The sequence below is a fragment of the Terrapene carolina genome, unplaced genomic scaffold (assembly GCF_002925995.2).
Source record: "Terrapene carolina triunguis isolate 2854851 unplaced genomic scaffold, T_m_triunguis-2.0 Scaffold212, whole genome shotgun sequence".
NCBI classification, from domain to species: Eukaryota; Metazoa; Chordata; order Testudines; family Emydidae; genus Terrapene; species Terrapene triunguis.
This window is the reverse complement of record NW_020664563.1, coordinates 768,714-787,982: the sequence shown is the minus strand read 5'-3', so window position 1 is coordinate 787,982 and position 19,269 is coordinate 768,714. Positions and strand designations below refer to the sequence as shown.

Sequence of the window (19,269 nt, the reverse complement as noted above, 5' to 3'; positions counted from 1 at the left end):
CACCCTGCTGTCCCTCTGACACAATCACATATGTCCCCTGCTCCCCCCGACACTCTCACACACGCCCCCTGCTGTGTGGGGAGCATGTGGACGACCCCAAGTGCCTGGGCTCTGAGGGGCAACAGAGGAGTTGCAGGCACCAGCCAGTGGTTCAGTGTCTCCTGGTGCTCTGCAGCTTGGGCACAGCAGCGCTCAGGAAGCGTGTGCTGAAGCGCTGCGCTGAATGGTCAGGGAACGAGACTGGCCAATGATGCCCCTGGGCAATCCCCCGTCACACAGCCAGAGCGACCGCTCTGCCCCACACCCACTCCCAGATGGGGCTGTCAGGGGCTAACCGAGGCAGCTCTTTGAAGAACTGTGCATATTCTGTGAAATGGGGCTCTGTGATGAAGCGCACTCCCCTCTCATTAGTGCCTCCTGTCAGCTGGGTGGGAACCTGCACTCTGCTCGCCCTGCCCCCTATCAGCTGTTGCCCTCATTAGGTGCCCACTACTCCAGGTCCCGACCCAGGGACGCTACAAATAGCAGCCACATGCTGCTTCATTTAATAGCTGCTTCTGCCGCTATTCCCTAGGCCACTTCCATGTAGCTCCTTCGTCTTCACCCTCATCTCAGGGCTGAAGATCTCAATTCCACTCCTTCCTCACTCTTCTAGGCCCAGCCAGCAACTGCCCTGCTCGGCCCTGCAGCGCCTTTTAACTGGCCTGCTGCGCTCTGAGTGGCTGCTTCCCTGTAGCTTCTCTAGGCAGGCCTGGAGGACTCACCTTCACTGCTTCTTTTCTGGAGCAGGGTGTGGTAGGACTGCAAGGCCTCCAGCAGAGGGCCCTCAAAGGGCCTGATACATCCCATCACATATCTCCCCCACGCAGAAAGGACTGGGGTGGGGGATACTATGGAGGGTAATGTCCCCTCCTATCCAGGCTTTGCCTTTCTTAGATAGGGTCTTCTCTCCCAGACCTTTCTGTCTGGAGAGCCTTTTACCAACTTTGCCCTGCTTGTTAGGGTTCTCACTCTGTTTCCAGTCTCCACCCTGGTTAGTCAGGTGCCCCCCAATCCTCAGGCCTCTGTCTGGAGAGCTTTTCACTTTCTGCCCTGGCTGCTCAGACTTCTCTCTGAGACCTTTCTGCCTGGAGAGCTCTTCCAGTTTCTGCCCTTCTTTGGTCAGGGTCTTCTCCCTCAGGCCTCTTTGCCTGGAAAGGTTTTACAGTCTGCATTCTGGTTTCTCAGGGTCTCTCACCCAGGCCTCTTTGCCTGGAGAGCTTGTAGGCCCCAGTTAGTCAGGGCTTCCCCTGTCAGACCTCTCTGCCTGGAGGGCTATTCACAGTTGTTGCTCTCCTTAGGGTTCTCTCTCCCAGCCCTCTGTCTGGAGAGCTTTTCACAATCTGTGCCCTGACTTCTCAAGGTCTTCTTCTCTCCAGCTTCTCTACTATGGAAGGCTTTTACAGTTCAGGGTCCTTCCTTAATTAGCCCTGTGACACTTTCTCCTGCAGAGCCAAACTGTACCCATAGGTGGACTCTACAATAGCCGACACTTGGCCAAGTCCTGCAGCCAAGGGGGAACTTCCTGATTAGCAGCAGTCAGGAAGTCTACTAAACTCTTGGTAATGTGCTTGTTCTTCTCAGTTACATCATCTGACATGACCAGGACTTGGGCTCAATTCTGTTGTAGGTGTTTCATATGGTGGGTATATTCCTTCATATCTTGGGGCATGTCATAATTCACCACATGCTGCGCCCTGTGAATATCTGGTTCCCAGCAACTTCTGATGTAGTCAACACCAGGATTTCACCAAGGTTGAACTGACTTAAGGCTGCTGCCTGGTCTCAGAGAAGCGCCTCCCTGGATGCAAACACAAGCACAGCCTTCTGAATTAAAAATGTCTTTATCCACATCCAACCTCCGTCCAGGTCTTCCAAACACTAAGGACGGCATCCTGTTCCCAACATGTCTCAATGCTTCACTCAGCTGCACCCACTTCTCCTGCTGGATCCACAGTACCTTGTGGCTGATATTCTGGGCCGTAGAACAATATGAGTCTTTCTCCTTCCTCAAGGTAGGCCCCTTCCTTTTAAACAGGGTCCTGCTTGTGGCCTTGCTTTGCCAATATATCAGGATCCTGGGGTTTTAGACCCACGATTGGGTAGCTCTCTTCTTCAGCAGGTGGATGTATGTCCTTGTCCAAGCCATCTTCCTTCTGTACTGACCTCAGTCCACACAATTCCAGCTCTTTTTCTAGTGAGGCCACTTCAGCCTCGAGACTTCCCAGATCTTTCTCCTTAGCCAAGCTGGGCTTTGACCCTGGCTGGACCTTGAGCAAGTTCTGGAGCTTAGTCAGCTCCTTTTGCAGCAGAAAACACTGCTGTTCCCCAGATTCCTTTTCAACTTTGAGGCAGATCAGTTCTTGCTCTCTACGATCCTTTCCCATGACGAGCAGGTCTCTTCTGGTTCCTGTTGGTACCTATACCACCCGTAGTTCATAGAACCAGAGGATTATAATGAACCGCAAGGGTCATCTAGTCTAACCCCTTGCCAAGATGCAGGATTTGTTGTGGCTAAACCATCCAAGACAGATTGCTATCCAGCCTCTCTTTGAAAACCTCCAATGAAGGAATTTCCACAATCCCTAGCCAGTATGTTCCATTGTCCTGCTGCTCTTACAGTTAGGAAGTTTTCCCTGAGATTTAATCTAAATCTGCTGTGCTGTAATTTGAACCCATTGACTCTTGTCCTGCCCTCTGTGCCAAGAAACAACTTTTCTCCGTCTTTTTTATGGCAGCCTTTCAAGTATCTGAAGACCGCTTTCATATCACCCCTTAATCTCCTTTTTTCCAAACTAAACATAACTAAACACAGCTCCTTCAGCCTTTACTCATATGACTTGCATTCCATCCCTTTGATCAGCTTTGTCGCTCACCTCTGGGTCCTGTTCTGCTGCTGTTCTGCCACTAACAGGCAGATTGCCTCCTCCATTGTCCCCTTGTTTCAGGGGCTGATCTGTAAAGATCCCCCTTCTGATACCAAGCTGCCTGATACCTCTCGTTAGTGCCTCCTGTCGGTTGGGTGAGAACCTGTGCTCACTGCTTGTGGCGCCCACTGTCAGCTGTTGCCCTCATTAGATGGGTTTTCAGTGGCTCAGCCCTCTGGCCGAGTCACACACTGTCTAAACACATGAAGGCAGTGCAACAGGGCCTGCACCTGTGCCCTTGTTAGTAGTCCTGTCTCTGTCCTAGTTCTAAGTCCGTATCTGCCCTGGTATAGAGCAGTGCCCCAAGGCTTCCTCCCTGGAGACTCTTTAAGTTCTGCCCGTCACTTGGGCCTCTAAGCAGTCATGTCAGGTCTTAGCATCAGTCTCTGGGGGGACACTGAAGTGCCTGCAGGGCTGGGTGGCAGCTGAGTCTGGGTTTGAGAGCGTCAGTGGTGCCTACCGGCTGGACTTAGATGCCTAAAGAGGCAGTTAGGGGCCCAAGTGCCTTTGTCAATGTCGCTCCTGGATCCTGGTTTGCAACACCTTCTACCACTCTGGTCCTGAACCAGTCCCGCCAGTCCAGGCCATGGGCTCACCTGCGCAAATGCCTGTCAGCATTTAGCAGGCAGACATCCCTTTGAGGCCATGGCTGAGACACAGCGAATGTAGCTCTGCTCATACTCCAGCTTTGGTGCTGGGGGGATTTAAGAGTTAAACCCTCTGAATTTCAGCAATTTTTGGAGAACCCCAAGAAATTGCAAATTTCTCTGGGCTTCGATGGCAAGTGACATGGCCAAGGTTCCCCTGAAAGCATTGTGAATTTCCGCAGCTTGTGCAGTGACACTAGCCCTGAGTTTGGCTCCTGTGCCAGCACCCGCTGGATGCTGCAATGACATTGGGCACATTTGCCATCCCTGCTGCAGGGGAATGGGCTGATCTCATCCAGGAGCAGACAGGGATAATTTACCAAAGGGAGTCGGCTTTGCTCAATGCAGTGGGGCTGTCTGATAGAGGACCCTGCAGGACCCAGGCACAGGGCTGCTAGTGCCTATGAAGCGTGGCATGGCAGGACATCTGCTGGCCTCACAGGGCTGGCAATGGGGAACAATTCGAGGATATGGTTTCTGAAGCAGTTGGGGTGGGTGGGAAATGGCACTTGTTGAGCTGTGTGAAGTGGGCTGATGCCTCAGTCTGTGGCTAGAGAAGAGGCTCAGCGTAGACCCTGCATCCCCAGTAACTGCAGAGTGAGTGATTGCTCCTTTCCCCTGCCCTAGGACGCTGCAAAGATACGCTTTCCACCATCTCAGGCCCCACCATCCAGAACACTTATGGGCGGAATGAAGGCGCTTGGATGAAGGATCCGCTAGCCAAAGATGAGCGGATCTATGTCACAAACTACTACTATGGAAACACGCTGGTAGAATTCCGAAACCTGGAGAACTTCAAACAAGGTACGCTCTCCGGCTGCTCGCCTGGTCCTCCCCAGTCTCTGTACTTGTGCTGGAACCATGTCACTGAGCATCTCTGCACAAACCAATGTACTTCTCCCAGCGGTGCATGTGGGGCATGGACCAGTCTGCCTAGTCCCTAGTCTGTGTCCCGGCTGCTGAGCAGAGAATGAGGGATGTCTCTTTGTACAGTGTCTAGCCCAACAGGATCTGGGCATGACTGGGCTCCTAGATGTTACAGCAATACACCCAATAATAATGAGCCATGGCTTGTGGCACAGATCCAGCTCTCTGCTTGTTGCTGTTGCTGGTAATGACAGGACTCCTGTGAGCTCCAGACAGGGGCAGGAGGCCAAGCTCAATTGCCCTGGCTCCTTGCCGGGAAGCACTAAGATTTCCCTGCTGTTGGTGAGAGAGCCTCTGATCAGAGCCAAGCTGCAGATCAGCAGTCACCTGGGAAAGGGACGGTTTGGTCCCGAGAAGGGTCAGAAGCCGAGCTAGAGTTAGCCAGTAGGGGGCGTGTTTGGGATCACTGAGACAGAGGGATGAAAGTCACCAGGGTGTGGGGGAAGGTGATAGCTGCTGCTCTGAGAGAGCCAGGGAAAGGTGCAGCAGGGCTGGTGGTGGAGACATGCAGGGCAGTAGGTCGGAGGCAGCATGCAGTATAGGTCCAGTGCGAAGGAGCCTCGGTTCATAGCTCAGATTAGCTCCATGATGGAGCCAGGGAGGGGAGTGTGGGAGGGAGCAGGGGCTAGAGAAGGATGGAGAGGAAGGAAGGGCCAGCGATTAGGGCACTATCCTGTCACTCGGGAGACCTGGGTTCAGTGCCCTGCTGGGGCAGGTGCCCTGTGCAACTGGGGCCAAGAGCGTCAAATGTATTTAGGTGCCTAACTCCACCAAAGCCAATAGGGAGGAGCTGGGCCTCAGTCCCCCTCTGTGAAAGGGCCCGGCCCCACCTCTGAGTGCTTGAGGAACAATATGGCGCCCATATACCATGGTGATGGGGACCATGCACGCACCTGAAGGCACTAGAACAGTGTGGGTTGGAGAACATAGTCTGGGTGTCATAGCTGGGCTGGTGTCACTTACTCCAGCAAACTCTGTGCCAGGTTGGGTGAGGAAGTGGTGGGGGAGCAACGGGTCACCTGCCTGGAAGAGAGAAACTGGCCCTGCCGGGTGACTCAGCAGAGCATGACCTGGGTTTGCCACATCCCAGGCACAGCAAGTGCTAATCGGCGCCAGCAGCTGAAGTGGAGAGGATGCAGATGACCTGTGAATGGGGCAAAAGGGCCACCAAGAGCTGAGGGAAGGAGGGTGCTGAGTGACAGGTGGGGGCAGGAAAGCGGTGAACCTGGAGAGAGAGGGGCAAGGGTTTAATTGGTGCAATGTCTCTGCTGTCCAGGGCGCTGGAGCAACTCCTACAAACTCCCGTATAGCTGGATTGGGACAGGACATGCTGTCTACAATGGCTCCCTCTACTACAACCGGGCCTTCACGCGCAACATCATTAAATACGACCTGAAGCAGAGGTACGTAGCTGCCTGGGCCATGCTGCATGATGTGGCCTATGAGGAGGCCACACCATGGCGGTGGCAGGGCCACTCTGATGTGGACTTTGCTGTGGACGAGAATGGCTTGTGGATCATTTACCCAGCCATCAACTACGAAGGCTTCAGCCAGGAGGTCATCGTCCTGAGCAAGCTGAATGCTGCCGACTTGAGCACCCAGAAGGAGACCACGTGGCGGACAGGCCTGCGCAGGAACTTCTACGGGAACTGCTTCGTTATCTGCGGTGTGCTCTACGCTGTGGACAGTTACAACCACAGGAACGCCAACATCTCGTACGCCTTTGACACCCACACCAATACACAGATCATCCCGCGGCTACTCTTCGAGAACGAGTACTCCTACATCACCCAGATAGACTATAACCCCAAGGACCGCCTGCTCTATGCCTGGGACAATGGGCACCAGGTCACATACCATGTGATCTTTGCTTACTGAGACCCTGGCCACTGGACACTGAAAGGACCACTAGCACCTTTTATCATTATTATTATTTTGTACAAATCCAAGAGGAAATGCTGTTTTTAAAGTGGATTGTAGATCAGTCCACAGGGCAGAATCAAACCCTTTATTTTTGGTGTAACCTTCCTTCTCTTTTATACTGACACTGCTGCCTCCTACGCCGAGCGGGAAGGATGGGCAGGCTATTGCTTCATGAGTCCCTCTGCAGTGGGGTGGCTGCTGTGGCACCATAAAGACAAAGGGACAATACAAATACAGCTAGTTGCTTTTTTGCTAACTAATAAATAATAAAAAAGCAATCAAAACAGCCTTCTTGCTCAGCACAAACATGTCTAGCGTGCAGCGGTGGCGAGGCCTCTCCTTTCAGGGGGTGCTCAGTTTGTTCTGTCTGCACTGAGTCAGGCTGGTGACAGTCCCATTGGCCTGCGAACAGCCACAGGTGTTAATTGGATAGTCATTTGAAAGCTGGGGCATCAGTTTTCTGCTCTGCAGCCTCTTTCGTGTGAATGGCATCCTGGGAGCTGGCGGTGCTGTTATTTGCCTTTGCTGCCATAAGCTGTCGCTATAGCTCTGCCCCTTGCTCATATGACGTGCCCACACATGCAGACCAGAGCTCCCTTGGCACAAGTTCTCACACGTCTGCCCTGCTATTGAGAGCGCATAGATGACCAGACGCTGCTATGCTGGGAGCCACGCTGGCAGCTACCCTGCGAGAAACCGGTGGGATGCCTTGTCGTTTTGTAAATAAATGTAGCTGATTCTGTCACCCAGAGGAGACCCCCGCAATATTTGCTTTTACTTATATCTCCCTGGGCAGCAGCTCAGCTTTGCCATTTGGTCGCATTTTCCTGGAGATGCTCAGTGTGGTCGTCTGCCTGCAATTCCAGGGAGCGCCATGCATGTGGGAGCCAAGCCTGAGAGCAGCACTGCCCCACAGCTCTCATGTCTGCTTTATGGAGACCTGCACTAAATGCTCCATCCTAGCAGAGTAGCTTGGGCTTCAGGTTTGCTCCTGGCCTGGGGGTCCCTGTTTATATGGCCCATCCCCCCTGCTGCTGCCACTCAGCTTTTGTGGCGCATTTACAGCCTGTCAGACACGCGCTCACAGTTCTGCCAGCAGCTTGTTGTATATATACACATCCCGTAATAAACATTCTTGTACCTTTGCAATTGTTGGGGGCATTTTTGGGGTTTGTTATATTCTCGGGTGGCAAAAAAATAAACGGAAAATGCTCCCCAGGTACAGGTCGCAGGTCGGGGATGGGCTGGCCAAGGGAGCTGGGAACAGATGCTGGGCATCCTTTCACCTCCAGGCCAGCAGTGGCTGACAGTCATGGCCCTGCCAGATATTGGGGTGTGCAAAGGAAGCAGGGAGCATCAGGCCAGGGCCTGGCTAACATCACAGAGACCGCAGTAGGCCCTTCTGTTTGCTTACTTGAAAATTCACTTTCTTGGGCTAAGCAGGTGCACAGGCCCCTGGGAACAGGCCCCCAGTCAGATGCTCCAGGCCTGGGCTTTGCTGGTGCCTTTGCCAATGATTTTATCCCTGGCACAATTTCCAGACCTGAGATGCAGGTGTAGGATTTCCAAATGTTTATGCCTTTCAGGGCCTGGCACTTTTCTCCATGCAGCCCCGTCATCTCTGAACAGCGCTATGGGTGCAGGGCCTGAGAGTCCAGCCCCCATCTCAGGGCTGGGCACATACAGCCAGGGCAGATGGACTGTTATGCTTGCTGCCCATTGTCAGGGCAACCTGCAATCGGCGTCCAGGTCGTCTGTATCCTGAGCCCAGGAAAAAGGTCCTGCAAAGGAGCACTGCTGGGCACAGAGCCCCTGGAGACACAAGTACGCTGCCCCTCAAGCTGCCAGGCTCAGCGCTAGCAGGCGCCCTCCCAAGCCAGTTGCCCTGCGAACATCCTTAGACCAGCACTGATGCCAGCTATGAACAGGTGGTGGCTGCTGAACAGAACACCTGCAGCATCCTCCCGTGTCCTTCAGCAGAGCCTGAGCCCATTCCAGGGCCACAGGACAAGGAGAGGGAGCAGCGCTGAGCAGAGACGCACAGGACCACACACAGCATGGCTGCAGGACTAGGGAACACATGCACACAAATAGGGAGTGGCAATGACACCGACAGCCACCCCATACGTAGGCAGTGGCAGGAAATCGGGCACCTCCCAGGGCAGGAAAGGCCCGTCGGTGGCTGCTGCCATCTGCCCGCCCAGGAGCACCAGTTATCAGGCTGTGCCCCAAAGGAAGTAATCCCTGCCAGTCCTGTGCCGGCTGCCCAGGCAGTCCCATGGCACCCATGTGTCCCTGGGGCCACCCTGCACTAAATGAGACTGAGCCAGCCCATGGCAGCAGCCAGGCGCTAAGGCTCAATGTGACACCAACCCCCCCCCCCCCACACACACACACATATGTGCTGACACGGTCATCAAGGCCATGAGCTGAGCTGACAGTAGCCAGGGAATGATGCTAGGCCTGAGGGGGGGGGAAGGAAGGGGGGCTGTAGGGTTGGCACAATCATTATGCAGAGGGGGCAGTCCCAGAAGGTGCAATATGGAACCTCGGTCCAGCCCTACAGCAGTGACCCCCATGAGAGTCCCCTGGAGACAGATTATGGCTGGACTCCCTCCCCGCAGCAGAGCTGTCTGCTGTCAGCAAGGCCACAGAATGTACATCGCCCCCTGCAATGAAATCCTCCTATGTGGCAGCCTCCCACCACTCTGCTTGGTCGTGGCTGGGGAGCCCAGGCCACAAGCTGGAAGGACGCACCAGTAAGCATGGTCCAGCATGCAAATGAGACCATGACTTTCCTAATTTACATGTGCTGCAAACAACATGCCCAAATTGGCTGATGAGAACCTGGTATTTCACATGCATCACCTGGGAAGTGCCAAGGGCAGGTGGGCCGAGGTGCTACTGCACTATGTAAGCCCATGCACTGCTTTCCAGAGCCTAGGACTACACTGGTTACATGGCCAGGCCCGGCGTGAATGACCCTGCTCCTGATGAGGGCATGCGTAGCTGTAATGGGTGGGCAAGGGCTGAGCAGGCTCCAGCTTTGCTCCCAGCATCGCACAGCTCTGGTCCCATCCCTGCCAGCCCTGCCATGGAAAGCAGAGATGCTGCCAGCTGTGCAGATAAAGCCCCAAACCCATTATCACCACATGTTCTGAGGAAAGTGGGGGTGGGGGAGAGAAGATTTGCTGCAGTACTTATATTCATAGTTGTCAGGGGACTTTGGGAAGTGTCAAGGAGTTGCTCACAACTACTACAATAAGTACCATTACCTATATCCCTAACAAGTATCAGGGGGGTAGCCGTGTTAGTCTGTATCTACAAAAACAACACGGAGTCTGGTGGCACCTTAAAGACTAACAGATTTCTTTGGGCATAAGCTTTCATGGGTTAAAAACCTCACTTCTTCAGATGCATAGAGTGCACTCTATGCATCTGAAGAAGTGAGGTTTTTACCCACGAAAGCTTATGCCCAAATAAATCTTAGTCTTTAAGGTGCCACCAGACTCCTTGTTGTGTTTATATCCCGAACACTGCACAGAACCAGAGATGCTATAGAAAAGAAGAGGGGAAAAGACTGGTGCCATAACAACCCTTCAGCAGAGAACAGTCGGGCTACTGATGTTACTACACAAGGTACTGTGCAGCATGAAATATAAACACAGAACATGCATTTTAGCAACAGAAACCTGCTCTGATTTGCCTGCTGTCCTCTGTACAATCAACATAAAACATGGACTATCATTGGCTGCATTTTCATTTTGGCTGAAAAGTTCATTCTTGTCCCTCCTGCCCTCCTCTGTCCAAAGAGCCAGCACCAGAGCCCCACCTTCAACAAAATCACACTGAGATCAGGTGACACGTTCCTCTCTACAGAGATCTCTGTGCTGTACAGAGAAAGAGTCCATGGTGCAACTAGGCAAGTCCCATAATAACCCCAACAAGGCAGCGGGTATTTGTGACCCTCTTTGAGACACATCATTGAGGGAGGAGGGAAAGGGAGGGAAGAATAAGGGGAGATACTGACTCTACTGAGCTAAACTGCCAAAAGGTCCCCAAAAAGTTAAAGACTTTGAAATAAACTCCAATACCTCCCCTCCTTCCCCCACACACATACACACACCAGAGGCGAGGATCGAGCATATACTAATTCCAGGGTGTTGGGATTGGGGTGGACATTGTGGGCTCTGTGTTTCTCCTGGTGAATGAGTGGGAGGGGAGACGGCTTTAGGTCCTGCAGGGATGGGGGGGGCGGGGAGGGCAGTTGTGTGGGTGAGGTGCAGGCCCAGGAAAGGCGGGGTGAGGCTCAAAGCCAAGGTGGCTCCATTGGGGGAGCAGAGCACATGGGGGTTTTGCAGGCCCAGGGGCTGGCTGGGGACACGGTGGCTCCGGGCTCTGTGTGTGTGTGTGGGGTGTGTGTCAACAACGAGATGAAATGCTGCTCGCAGCCTGCCCCCACCCCACCAAAGGGCAGGCAGAGCCTCTCCGCTTCGGGGAGCAGGGATCCTCCTGCTGGGGCTGAGCGAGGACCCCCTTCCCTGTGCTGCCCCAGGCGCCGGGCAGGGGACACAGCAGGTGCGCGGTGGGGGGAGGGGGCGCTCTGCCCCGACTACTCACCGTGCAAGGCAGGAGCTGGTGACGGCACAGAGGTTGCACTGCCTGGTGGTGGCAGCGGGGCAGGAGCAGCAGAGCAGCGGTGTAGCCCGGGCTGCTCCTGGGTGCACTCTCACTGTCCATCCCCGGCACTGCTGCTGTCACTGGAGGAGGCAGCGAGTGAGATGTGGGCGTACGCTGTGGGGAGCAAAGGCGGGGGGCATGGCCGCTTCCTGCCACCTCCTGCCGGCTCTCTGCCATGATACCCTTGCAATGCCTCCTTGCCTGCCAGCCCACCTGCTTGGCCCCAACTGTTTCGGCACCCCTGCAGGCAGCAAATGGACTTTGGGTGTCCGGTCAGTGTTTCAAAAACCAGACACCTGGCAACGCTACCTCCCACGCTGCATGCGTGGCAGACAGGGCTGGCTGCTGACACTCGTCCCCCGCAGCTAATGGGTTCCCTGAGCCCCTCCCCCTCTTGCGATGGGAGCTGAGGAGGAGTGAAGAGCCAGGTCTGGGGACAAGCAGTGCCGCCCGGGGGGGGGGGGGGAGAAGGTGGCAAGTGGGGCAATTTGCCCCAGGCCCCACAGGGGCCCCCCCACGAGAATATAGAATGCTATAGTATTGCAACTTTTTTTTATGGAAGGGGCCCCCGAAATTGCTTTGCCCCAGGCCCCCTGAATCCTCTGGGCGGCCCTGGGGACAAGGCAGGGAGTTGGGCAGGTGTGAGGGAGATGGCTGCTGTTGTGGCCAGGGGAAGCACTCGAGGGGGGCTAGGAATTACAAAAGGCTCTTGCAGAAGCCTGCCCCAGCCTGGCACCCGGCTCTCCACCTGCAAGAGCTGCCTGTTCCCTCAGCCTGGCCAGGAGACAAGCAGGAGCAGTTCCTGTGTCCCACTCCACAACCTGCCCCTTGGATGCTCAGGAGCAGGGCGGACTGGGGAACAGCAGATTTCCCTTTTGGGCCTCCTCCTCACCCAGAACATGTTGGGCTCAGCTGAGAATCTGGCCCCACCCAGCATCTTCAGATTTGGGGCCACTTAAAAAGGGAGGGGCTCCTGGCAATCTGGCTTGGCAGTACTTTGTGTTGCCCTTAGACACACAGCTCTGAGCGCAAGCTCCCCGCACCGGGGTTTTGTTCTAGCACAGCTGTAAGAGGGGGAACCACGGGCTTCTGGCAGCTTGTGCCCATCACACTCTCCATATTGATGCAAATATGCAGTGCCCTGCTCTGTGGTAAAGGAAGCTGGTAGGATTGGTCAGCAAGTCTGTACTGAGCCAGTGCCTGACCATGGGAGGCTGGGACTGCTGGAGGTGCCATCTCCTGAATGATGTGTAAGCCATGACCTTTTGTGGCCAGCTGATGATCCCAAGACATTTTTTTTATAACAGCTAAAGCCCTGGTGCCTGACCCAATTCCAGCTGAGTAACTCCAGCTTGTCTCTCTAAATTCTCCATGGCACTTGTTTCACCTTCTGTCCTAAACTCTTATGTCACATTGCTGTTAATGTTGCTTTCTTCCACACCGGAGGTGGCTTCATCTCAGCGGCAGGTCAAGTGATCCTTGTTTGTAGCTGAGCTTGAAAAATACATTGGGATCCTTTGAGCTGCGAGATGCTCATTCTTATTCCTGGACTTGGCCTGAATGCTCACACCTTGCAGACAGCCACCGTGGTTCTTATCTTCTCAGAGCACCAGTAGGGGCAGGAAGCATATATATGAAACTTGTTGATGGGCACTTGAGCAGTGCTCTGAGAATTGTCACAGGAGTGATGAAGGCAGCACCTATAGTCTGGCTCTCCACCCTCGCGCATACTTTACCACCATCCCTCCGAAGACCAGCAGCAATAATATGAGACTATGACCCGGACATACCCATCTATGAAAATGCCACCTTAAGTACCGGAACCCCTTCTGATAAGCTCTTAAAACCTTGGGATTGTCACCAAAAGACAAGTGGCAGAAGCTGTGGGCAAATAGTGGGTTCAAGAATCAAGACCTGATCACGAATCCTACAGCCCAATCACCTGGGTTCACCATGGCACATAAGATCCAGGACTTCCTACAGGCACTGCAAATACCTACTACACAAATGTGGAACATCTAATGACTGCTGGGGATTGGAGCTGCGGTTGGGTGTTGGAAAAGGGATTGGGAGGGCCTCAGCTAGCTCAGGGTGACATACTGGTAATTCTGGACACTTGCACTAAGTGTGCATGCTTCCCCAGTTGAGTCTTATGTGAGACACAGGTGCACTCTCCATTCACACAAGCAATTTGCTGGCAGAGGGTCAAAGCAGCAGAAAGGAGTTGGGCTGTGCATTCAGGTTCCACAGGAACCTAAAGAAAACTGACAATAGCCATTTCTGAGCTATCCCAGAACCAGCTGAACCTCTCCCCCATGTATGGTCACATTCCTCAGAGGCCCCTAGACTGCTCCAGGGTGATACTGCTGGGGCCAGAATAATGGGAGCTCTGTCCCTCTGGAAGGGCAGATCTCACTTACAATAGGGGGGTGAAGTATCATGGCTTCCTCAAGCCCATGAGAAAGAACCATAGAGCTCTGGAAAAGGGCAACATTCTGATCCTTGCAGCAGGAGAACTGTCTGGCATGTCTGGGGTCAGATATGGGGGGGGGGAGGGCTGAGTGCCGGTTTAACACCAAGGAGGATGCAAACGCTCAGGGATTTAAGAGCACAACTGTAAGAGTGCACAGCAGACCCTGCATACACAGCCCCCTGACACAGTGGGGAGGAGCACGCTAGCTGAGGAGAGACCCAGCCAAAGGGAACACCCGCATGAGGAGCTGGCATGCTGTCCTGAAAAGGACTCCATGCTCTAGGTCAGCGTTTCTCAAACTTAATTGCACTGCGAACACCTTCTGACAACATAAAATACTATATGACCCAGGAAGGGGATCCAAAGCCTGAGCAGCATCACCCCAGGTGGTGGTGGTGGTGGTGAGAGCCAAAGCCCCGCCACCCCAAGCGGAGGGTGGGTGGGTGGGTGGGAGGGGGTAAAACTGAAACTTGAGAGCTTCAGCCATGGAGGGGGGGGGGAGGGCTGTAACCTGAGCACCGCCACCCAGGGCTGAAGCAATTATTTGGCACCCAGACTTTGGCTTCAGGCTCAGGCCCAGGCCCCAGCAAGTCTAACACCAGCCCTGGAGACCCCATTAAAACGGGGTCGCGACCAAGTTTGAGAACCTCTGCTCTAGGTACTATAACCCAACAGGATGTGCTGCTGCAGGAGGCTGATAATCAAATAGAATCCGAGAATCATAGACTATCAGGGTTGGAAGGGACCTCAGGAGGTCATCTAGTCCAACCCCCTGCTCAAAGCAGGACCAATCCCAACTAAATCATCCCAGCCAGGGCTTTGTCAAGCCTGACCTTAAAAACATTTAAGGAAGGAGATTCCACCACCTCCCTGGGTAACCCATTCCAGTACTTCACCACCCTCTTAGTGAAAAAGTTTTTCCTAATATCCAACCTAAACCTCCCCCACTGCAACTTGAGACCATTACTCCTTGGTCTGTCATCTGCCACCACTGAGAACAGTCTAGATCCACCCTCTTTGGAACCCCCTTTCAGGTAGTAGAAAGCAGCTATCAAATCCCCCCTCATTCTTCTCTTCTGCAGACTAAACAATCCCAGTTCCCTCAGCCTCTCCTTATAAGTCATTTTTGTTGCCCTCCGCTGGACTCTTTTCAGTTTTTCCACATCCTTCTTGTAGTGTGGGGCCCAAAACTGGACACAGTATTCCAGATGAGGCCTCACCAATGTCGAATAAAGGGGAACTATCACGTTCCTCGATCTGCTGGCAATGCCCCTACTTATACAGCCCAAAATGCCGTTAGCCTTCTTGGCAACAAGAGCACACTGTTGACTCATATCCAGCTTCTCGTCCACTGTGACCCCTAGGTCCTTTTCTGCAGAACTGCTACCTAGCCATTCGGTCCCTAGTCTGTAGCAGTGCATGGGATTCTTCCGTCCTAAGTGCAGGACGGAAGAATATAATGCAGGAAATAATCATTATATATATATAGTGCAGGAAATAATCATTTCCCTCGATCTGCTGGCAATGCTCCTACTTATACAGCCTAAAATGCCGTTAACCTTCTTGGCAACAAGGGCACACTGTCGACTCATATCCAGCTTCTCGTCCACTGTAACCCCTAGGTCCTTTTCTGCAGAACTGCTGCCTAGCCACTCGGTCCCTAGTCTGTAGCAGTGCATGGGATTCTTCCGTCCTAAGTGCAGGACTCTGCACTTGTCCTTGTTGAACCTCATCAGGTTTCTTTTGGTCCAATCCTCTGTATCCTATCCCTACCCTCCAGCGTATCTACCACTCCTCCCAGTTGAGTGTCAGCTGCTAACTTGCTAAGAGTGCAGTCCACGCCATCCTCCAGATCATTAATGAAGATATTGAACAAAACCGGCCCCAGGACCGACGCTTGATACCGGTTGCCAACTAGACATGGAGCCATTTATCACTACCTGTTGAGCCCGATGATCTAGCCAGCTTTATATCCACCTTATAGTCCATTCATCCAGCCCATACTTTTTTAACTTGCTGGCAAGAATACTGTGGGAGACCGTATCAAAAGCTTTGCTAAAGTCAAGGAATAACACGTCCATACAGCAGCAGGAGTGGGTAAAAAATAGCTAAATAAAGTGTCTTGTATTGTTTCACTGGCAAGTCAGACTGGTTCCCGGTTCCAACCATTGTGGACATTACAATGTAGGGAACTTGTAATCCCCAACTACTGAAAAAAGGTGACCCCCTTCCCCAACCATCTAACTACAGCCATTGAAACAAGTGGTAGATTACCTACAGACACTTTAGTAGCAATCAAACCTTTAGGGCGTAACAGTAGCTACTCTCCCTTCCTTCCCTCACCTAGTATTACACAGTTACAAAACTTGGGTTTCCCCCCTTCTTCTGCAGCATCAAGTCCTGGGTTTTCAAACTGGTGAGGACTAGATATGCCAGTTGGTCTCCTCTGCTGTGGCCGCTCCGGTACTCTCCAGTCCTGCCTCAGGGGACAGAATTCCATTGGAAAGATTTGGCCTACTCAGAGTAGAGAGTAGAACCTAAGTGCGAAAGCTTCATTCAAGTCCTGGAGGCGACCAGAATTCAACTGGTTTCCTCCCTCCATCGGTGGAGAATTTCTCTGCTTTTCATTCTCTCATTTCAGAAACGGAAATAGATATAAAAACAAAGTTTAAAAATGATTTTATTTCCTCTTGTTACAAACACAGATGGACTCATTTATGAGAATGAAATAAAGTTATTTTTTTCTGCATACAGTGATCCCACATATCATTTAAAAGCAAAATCAGAGCAGTCTCATCCCCTATATCCCAAACAGGATTTTATTCTGAGGGTCTAAAAATAATCTGGTAAGAATAGCCTTGCTGCATCCATTTTACGAACTTTCCAGGATGTGCTGCACAGTCCATGCCCTGCTGGGTCGCCTTTGCTGGCTTGAGTCAGGCCCTCTGAGTGCTGAGGTCTGTCTGGGGGGTCAACTGCAGGACTGGGTCTATGGATCTAGGACTGGATTTGAAGCTTTAGGAAGTGCATGGGAGCTCAGCGTGTGAAGAGCCTGCTGTACCAGGCTCATGACTTAGTTACTGTCTTTCCAACATAGAAAGTCCCAAATCTGGTCACTGTTGGGGATGGTGCTAGGGTGTCATGGGGTGAGTCTGCAAGAGGCAGTGCTAGAAAAGGGGGCAGCACTACTTTAGACAAGGCACAGGCATTTTCACTATTTTGTGGCCTGCTCCCTGGTCAGCAAGGGATACACAAACGGAGTCCCTGATGCTCCCAGCTGGCTCTAGTCCATGGGGACCAAGACCTCTGCAGCTCTCATTTGAATACATGCTTCCCACAGTTGTTGCAAAATCCTACTGAAATCTCATTTTGTTTAAGAGAGCATGAATAATCAAATTCTTCGGAGTGCGGAGATTTGGTCCAAGAGGACATGCTGGTGGTCTGTAAGGCTGGGGAGATCAGATTGTGAGGGACAGAATCCATTTATTTTAGGCCAAAATTAAGATTTGGATTTATTTAAAAGTGTTTTGCAAACTGTAATAGAAATATTTCAGTGAAATTAAAACAACACGTCAAGTAAAACAGTTCTTAGGGTGATTTAAATATTCCCCTGCAGTGACAGAAACACAGACATCAGCACTGCGCTGGAAATGGGAGCCAGAAAGTGACACTGACATGAAAGTGAACAGCGGGATTCAAAACAGTGATGAGGGTTATATAAATAAGAACCTGAGTAGATTTGCTTTCACCATCTAAGGTGAGTGAAGGGAAAAACAGAGCATCAGGATGAAAAGGATGATTAAAAGAAGTTCACTTTAATAATCTGAGGCATCAGTAACCCAGGAAAGGTGTGTTCTTAAGCAAGATGATGCTATTTTTATCTTGGCTGTCCCTTCAAATAGAAACAAACTACTCAAGATCGAGGTGCCCAAATTAATGTGTTGAACTCTGCAATTTAACCTGCGCAATCAACCCTTAAGGACTCTAGATTGGCTTGCAGTGTTCTTGCTGTCTGCTCTAACACCACCGATTTTCACAATGAGATTTGCAGTCAAAGTGTGGAAGCCATTCAGATGAGCTTAACAGAAAGTTTAATGGTTAAGATACTTAAATATCACCAGAGTCTAGTACAATCCTTAGAAACACACATCTTTCATCACAGGTTTCATCACACTTGCCAAGGGCTGGATCACTTCAATGATCTGTGGTATCAGAATGCTGGTAAAGGAAAGTTAATATAATTGCAAAGTAAATGCTTTTAACCAGATGTTCCTCATGGACTGTTACAGCATCCACCCTCAGCTGGTACGTCTGCAGACCCCATTGTAAGCACTGGTGCAAAATACATGAGTACAAGAACTGGAACAAGGTGTCTACACCCCTTCCCCTCTCAGAAGGTAAACATTGGCAGCCACTGTCCTGAAAGTCAGCACCATTAGCCCTAAAATGTAGAGTGCCATCAGCTGGGAAGTTTGAATGTGCTCTCCCAAGCACCCACAAAAAGCCACAGCAAACTTGCAAAATCCCACATTGTAAAAGTAACCCCTGCTCCACCCCCTGCTCTGTCTCCTGTCATATCCCATTAGTTAGTGTGCCTGTAGGCTACCACCTTGGTTCTCCTGCCAGAGTTCACACAGCCAGTGGGTACAAGGTCTAACGGCTAGTGTAAACCACATCTTACAGTCACCAACATTCCAGGTACTCTTATTTGTAAAACAATGGACTCCCACTGCCTGCAGGAATTACTTTGGAGCACTGGAAAAATGGTCACTGTGTAGCAGAAGAGAGTGGTTCCTTGCTATGGAGGTATTCACCTCTGCTGGTAGTTCTGTTTTTTGTAGCTGGTGCCCAACGCCTCACCCATTTTAGAGGGGCATTTCTCTGCCCTGCTGCCCAGTTCTCATTCAGCTGTCTGGCCTGTAACTTGCAATGCAGCTTGGGCTACTCAAAGGCATTGGCCCCCAGCTCTAAGGAGCCCATGCTCCATTACAAACTAGGGCACACACAAGTGAAAGGGACCCCATGAGATTGGAGAACCACTAGCATAAAATGAACATCCCATAACAGGAAGTACAAGAGATAGCTCAGCTGACTGATTTCTTCTTGCTAGATTTGCCTAACTTGGATCAGGGCCAAGCTGCTCAGACATGGCATTTAAAAAATAAAAATCCCATACTGCCTAAAATACATCGTAGTGACTCTAAACACACACAGGAGCTGGCAGGGACACTGCCTCCATAGCACAGTTGCCAACTTTCACAATAAGCCAAAAATCAAGCTAATCCCATTTCAAAACAAGGCCAAAACAAGCCAAAACCCTAAGAACCCCAATACTCTATGTGACTAGATCCCCCGGTGTGCAGTCTGGGACTGTGGTGGGCCTGCTGTGCACCCCCGACTCTCTCCCCCCCTTGCCCCTGCTTGCCAGAAGCCGATCAAAAAAAAAAAAGAAGCAACCAGCTATAACAAGCAACAAGCTACAAACCAAAAACTAGCCAATAAGCAACTCACAAGCCAATTAAGTCAAAAACAAGCCCAATTTCTGCATTTTTTTTCATGGGTTTGGCATGTCTGCTCCATAGTGATTGGGCCTGGGAGCCCCATACAGTTCTGTTCTAGACAAGCCCCATGTTGTAGCAGCAGCTAGGCGGCA

The 19,269-nt window shown here is 51.9% G+C and overlaps 1 protein-coding gene across 1 annotated transcript in view; it reads left to right on the top strand.

The window, feature by feature from the left end:
- OLFML2B (olfactomedin like 2B) overlaps positions 1 to 6,730 on the top strand; it is a 110,147-nt gene extending 103,417 nt beyond the window's left edge. Inside the window, exons 7-8 of the mRNA XM_026656107.1 lie at positions 4,241 to 4,417; positions 5,817 to 6,730. Of these exons, the coding sequence (XP_026511892.1) occupies positions 4,241 to 4,417; positions 5,817 to 6,418 (779 nt within the window). The 3' untranslated portion in view covers positions 6,419 to 6,730. The remainder of the gene's footprint in view (positions 1 to 4,240; positions 4,418 to 5,816) is intronic.
- The last annotated feature ends 12,539 nt before the right edge of the window (positions 6,731 to 19,269 follow it).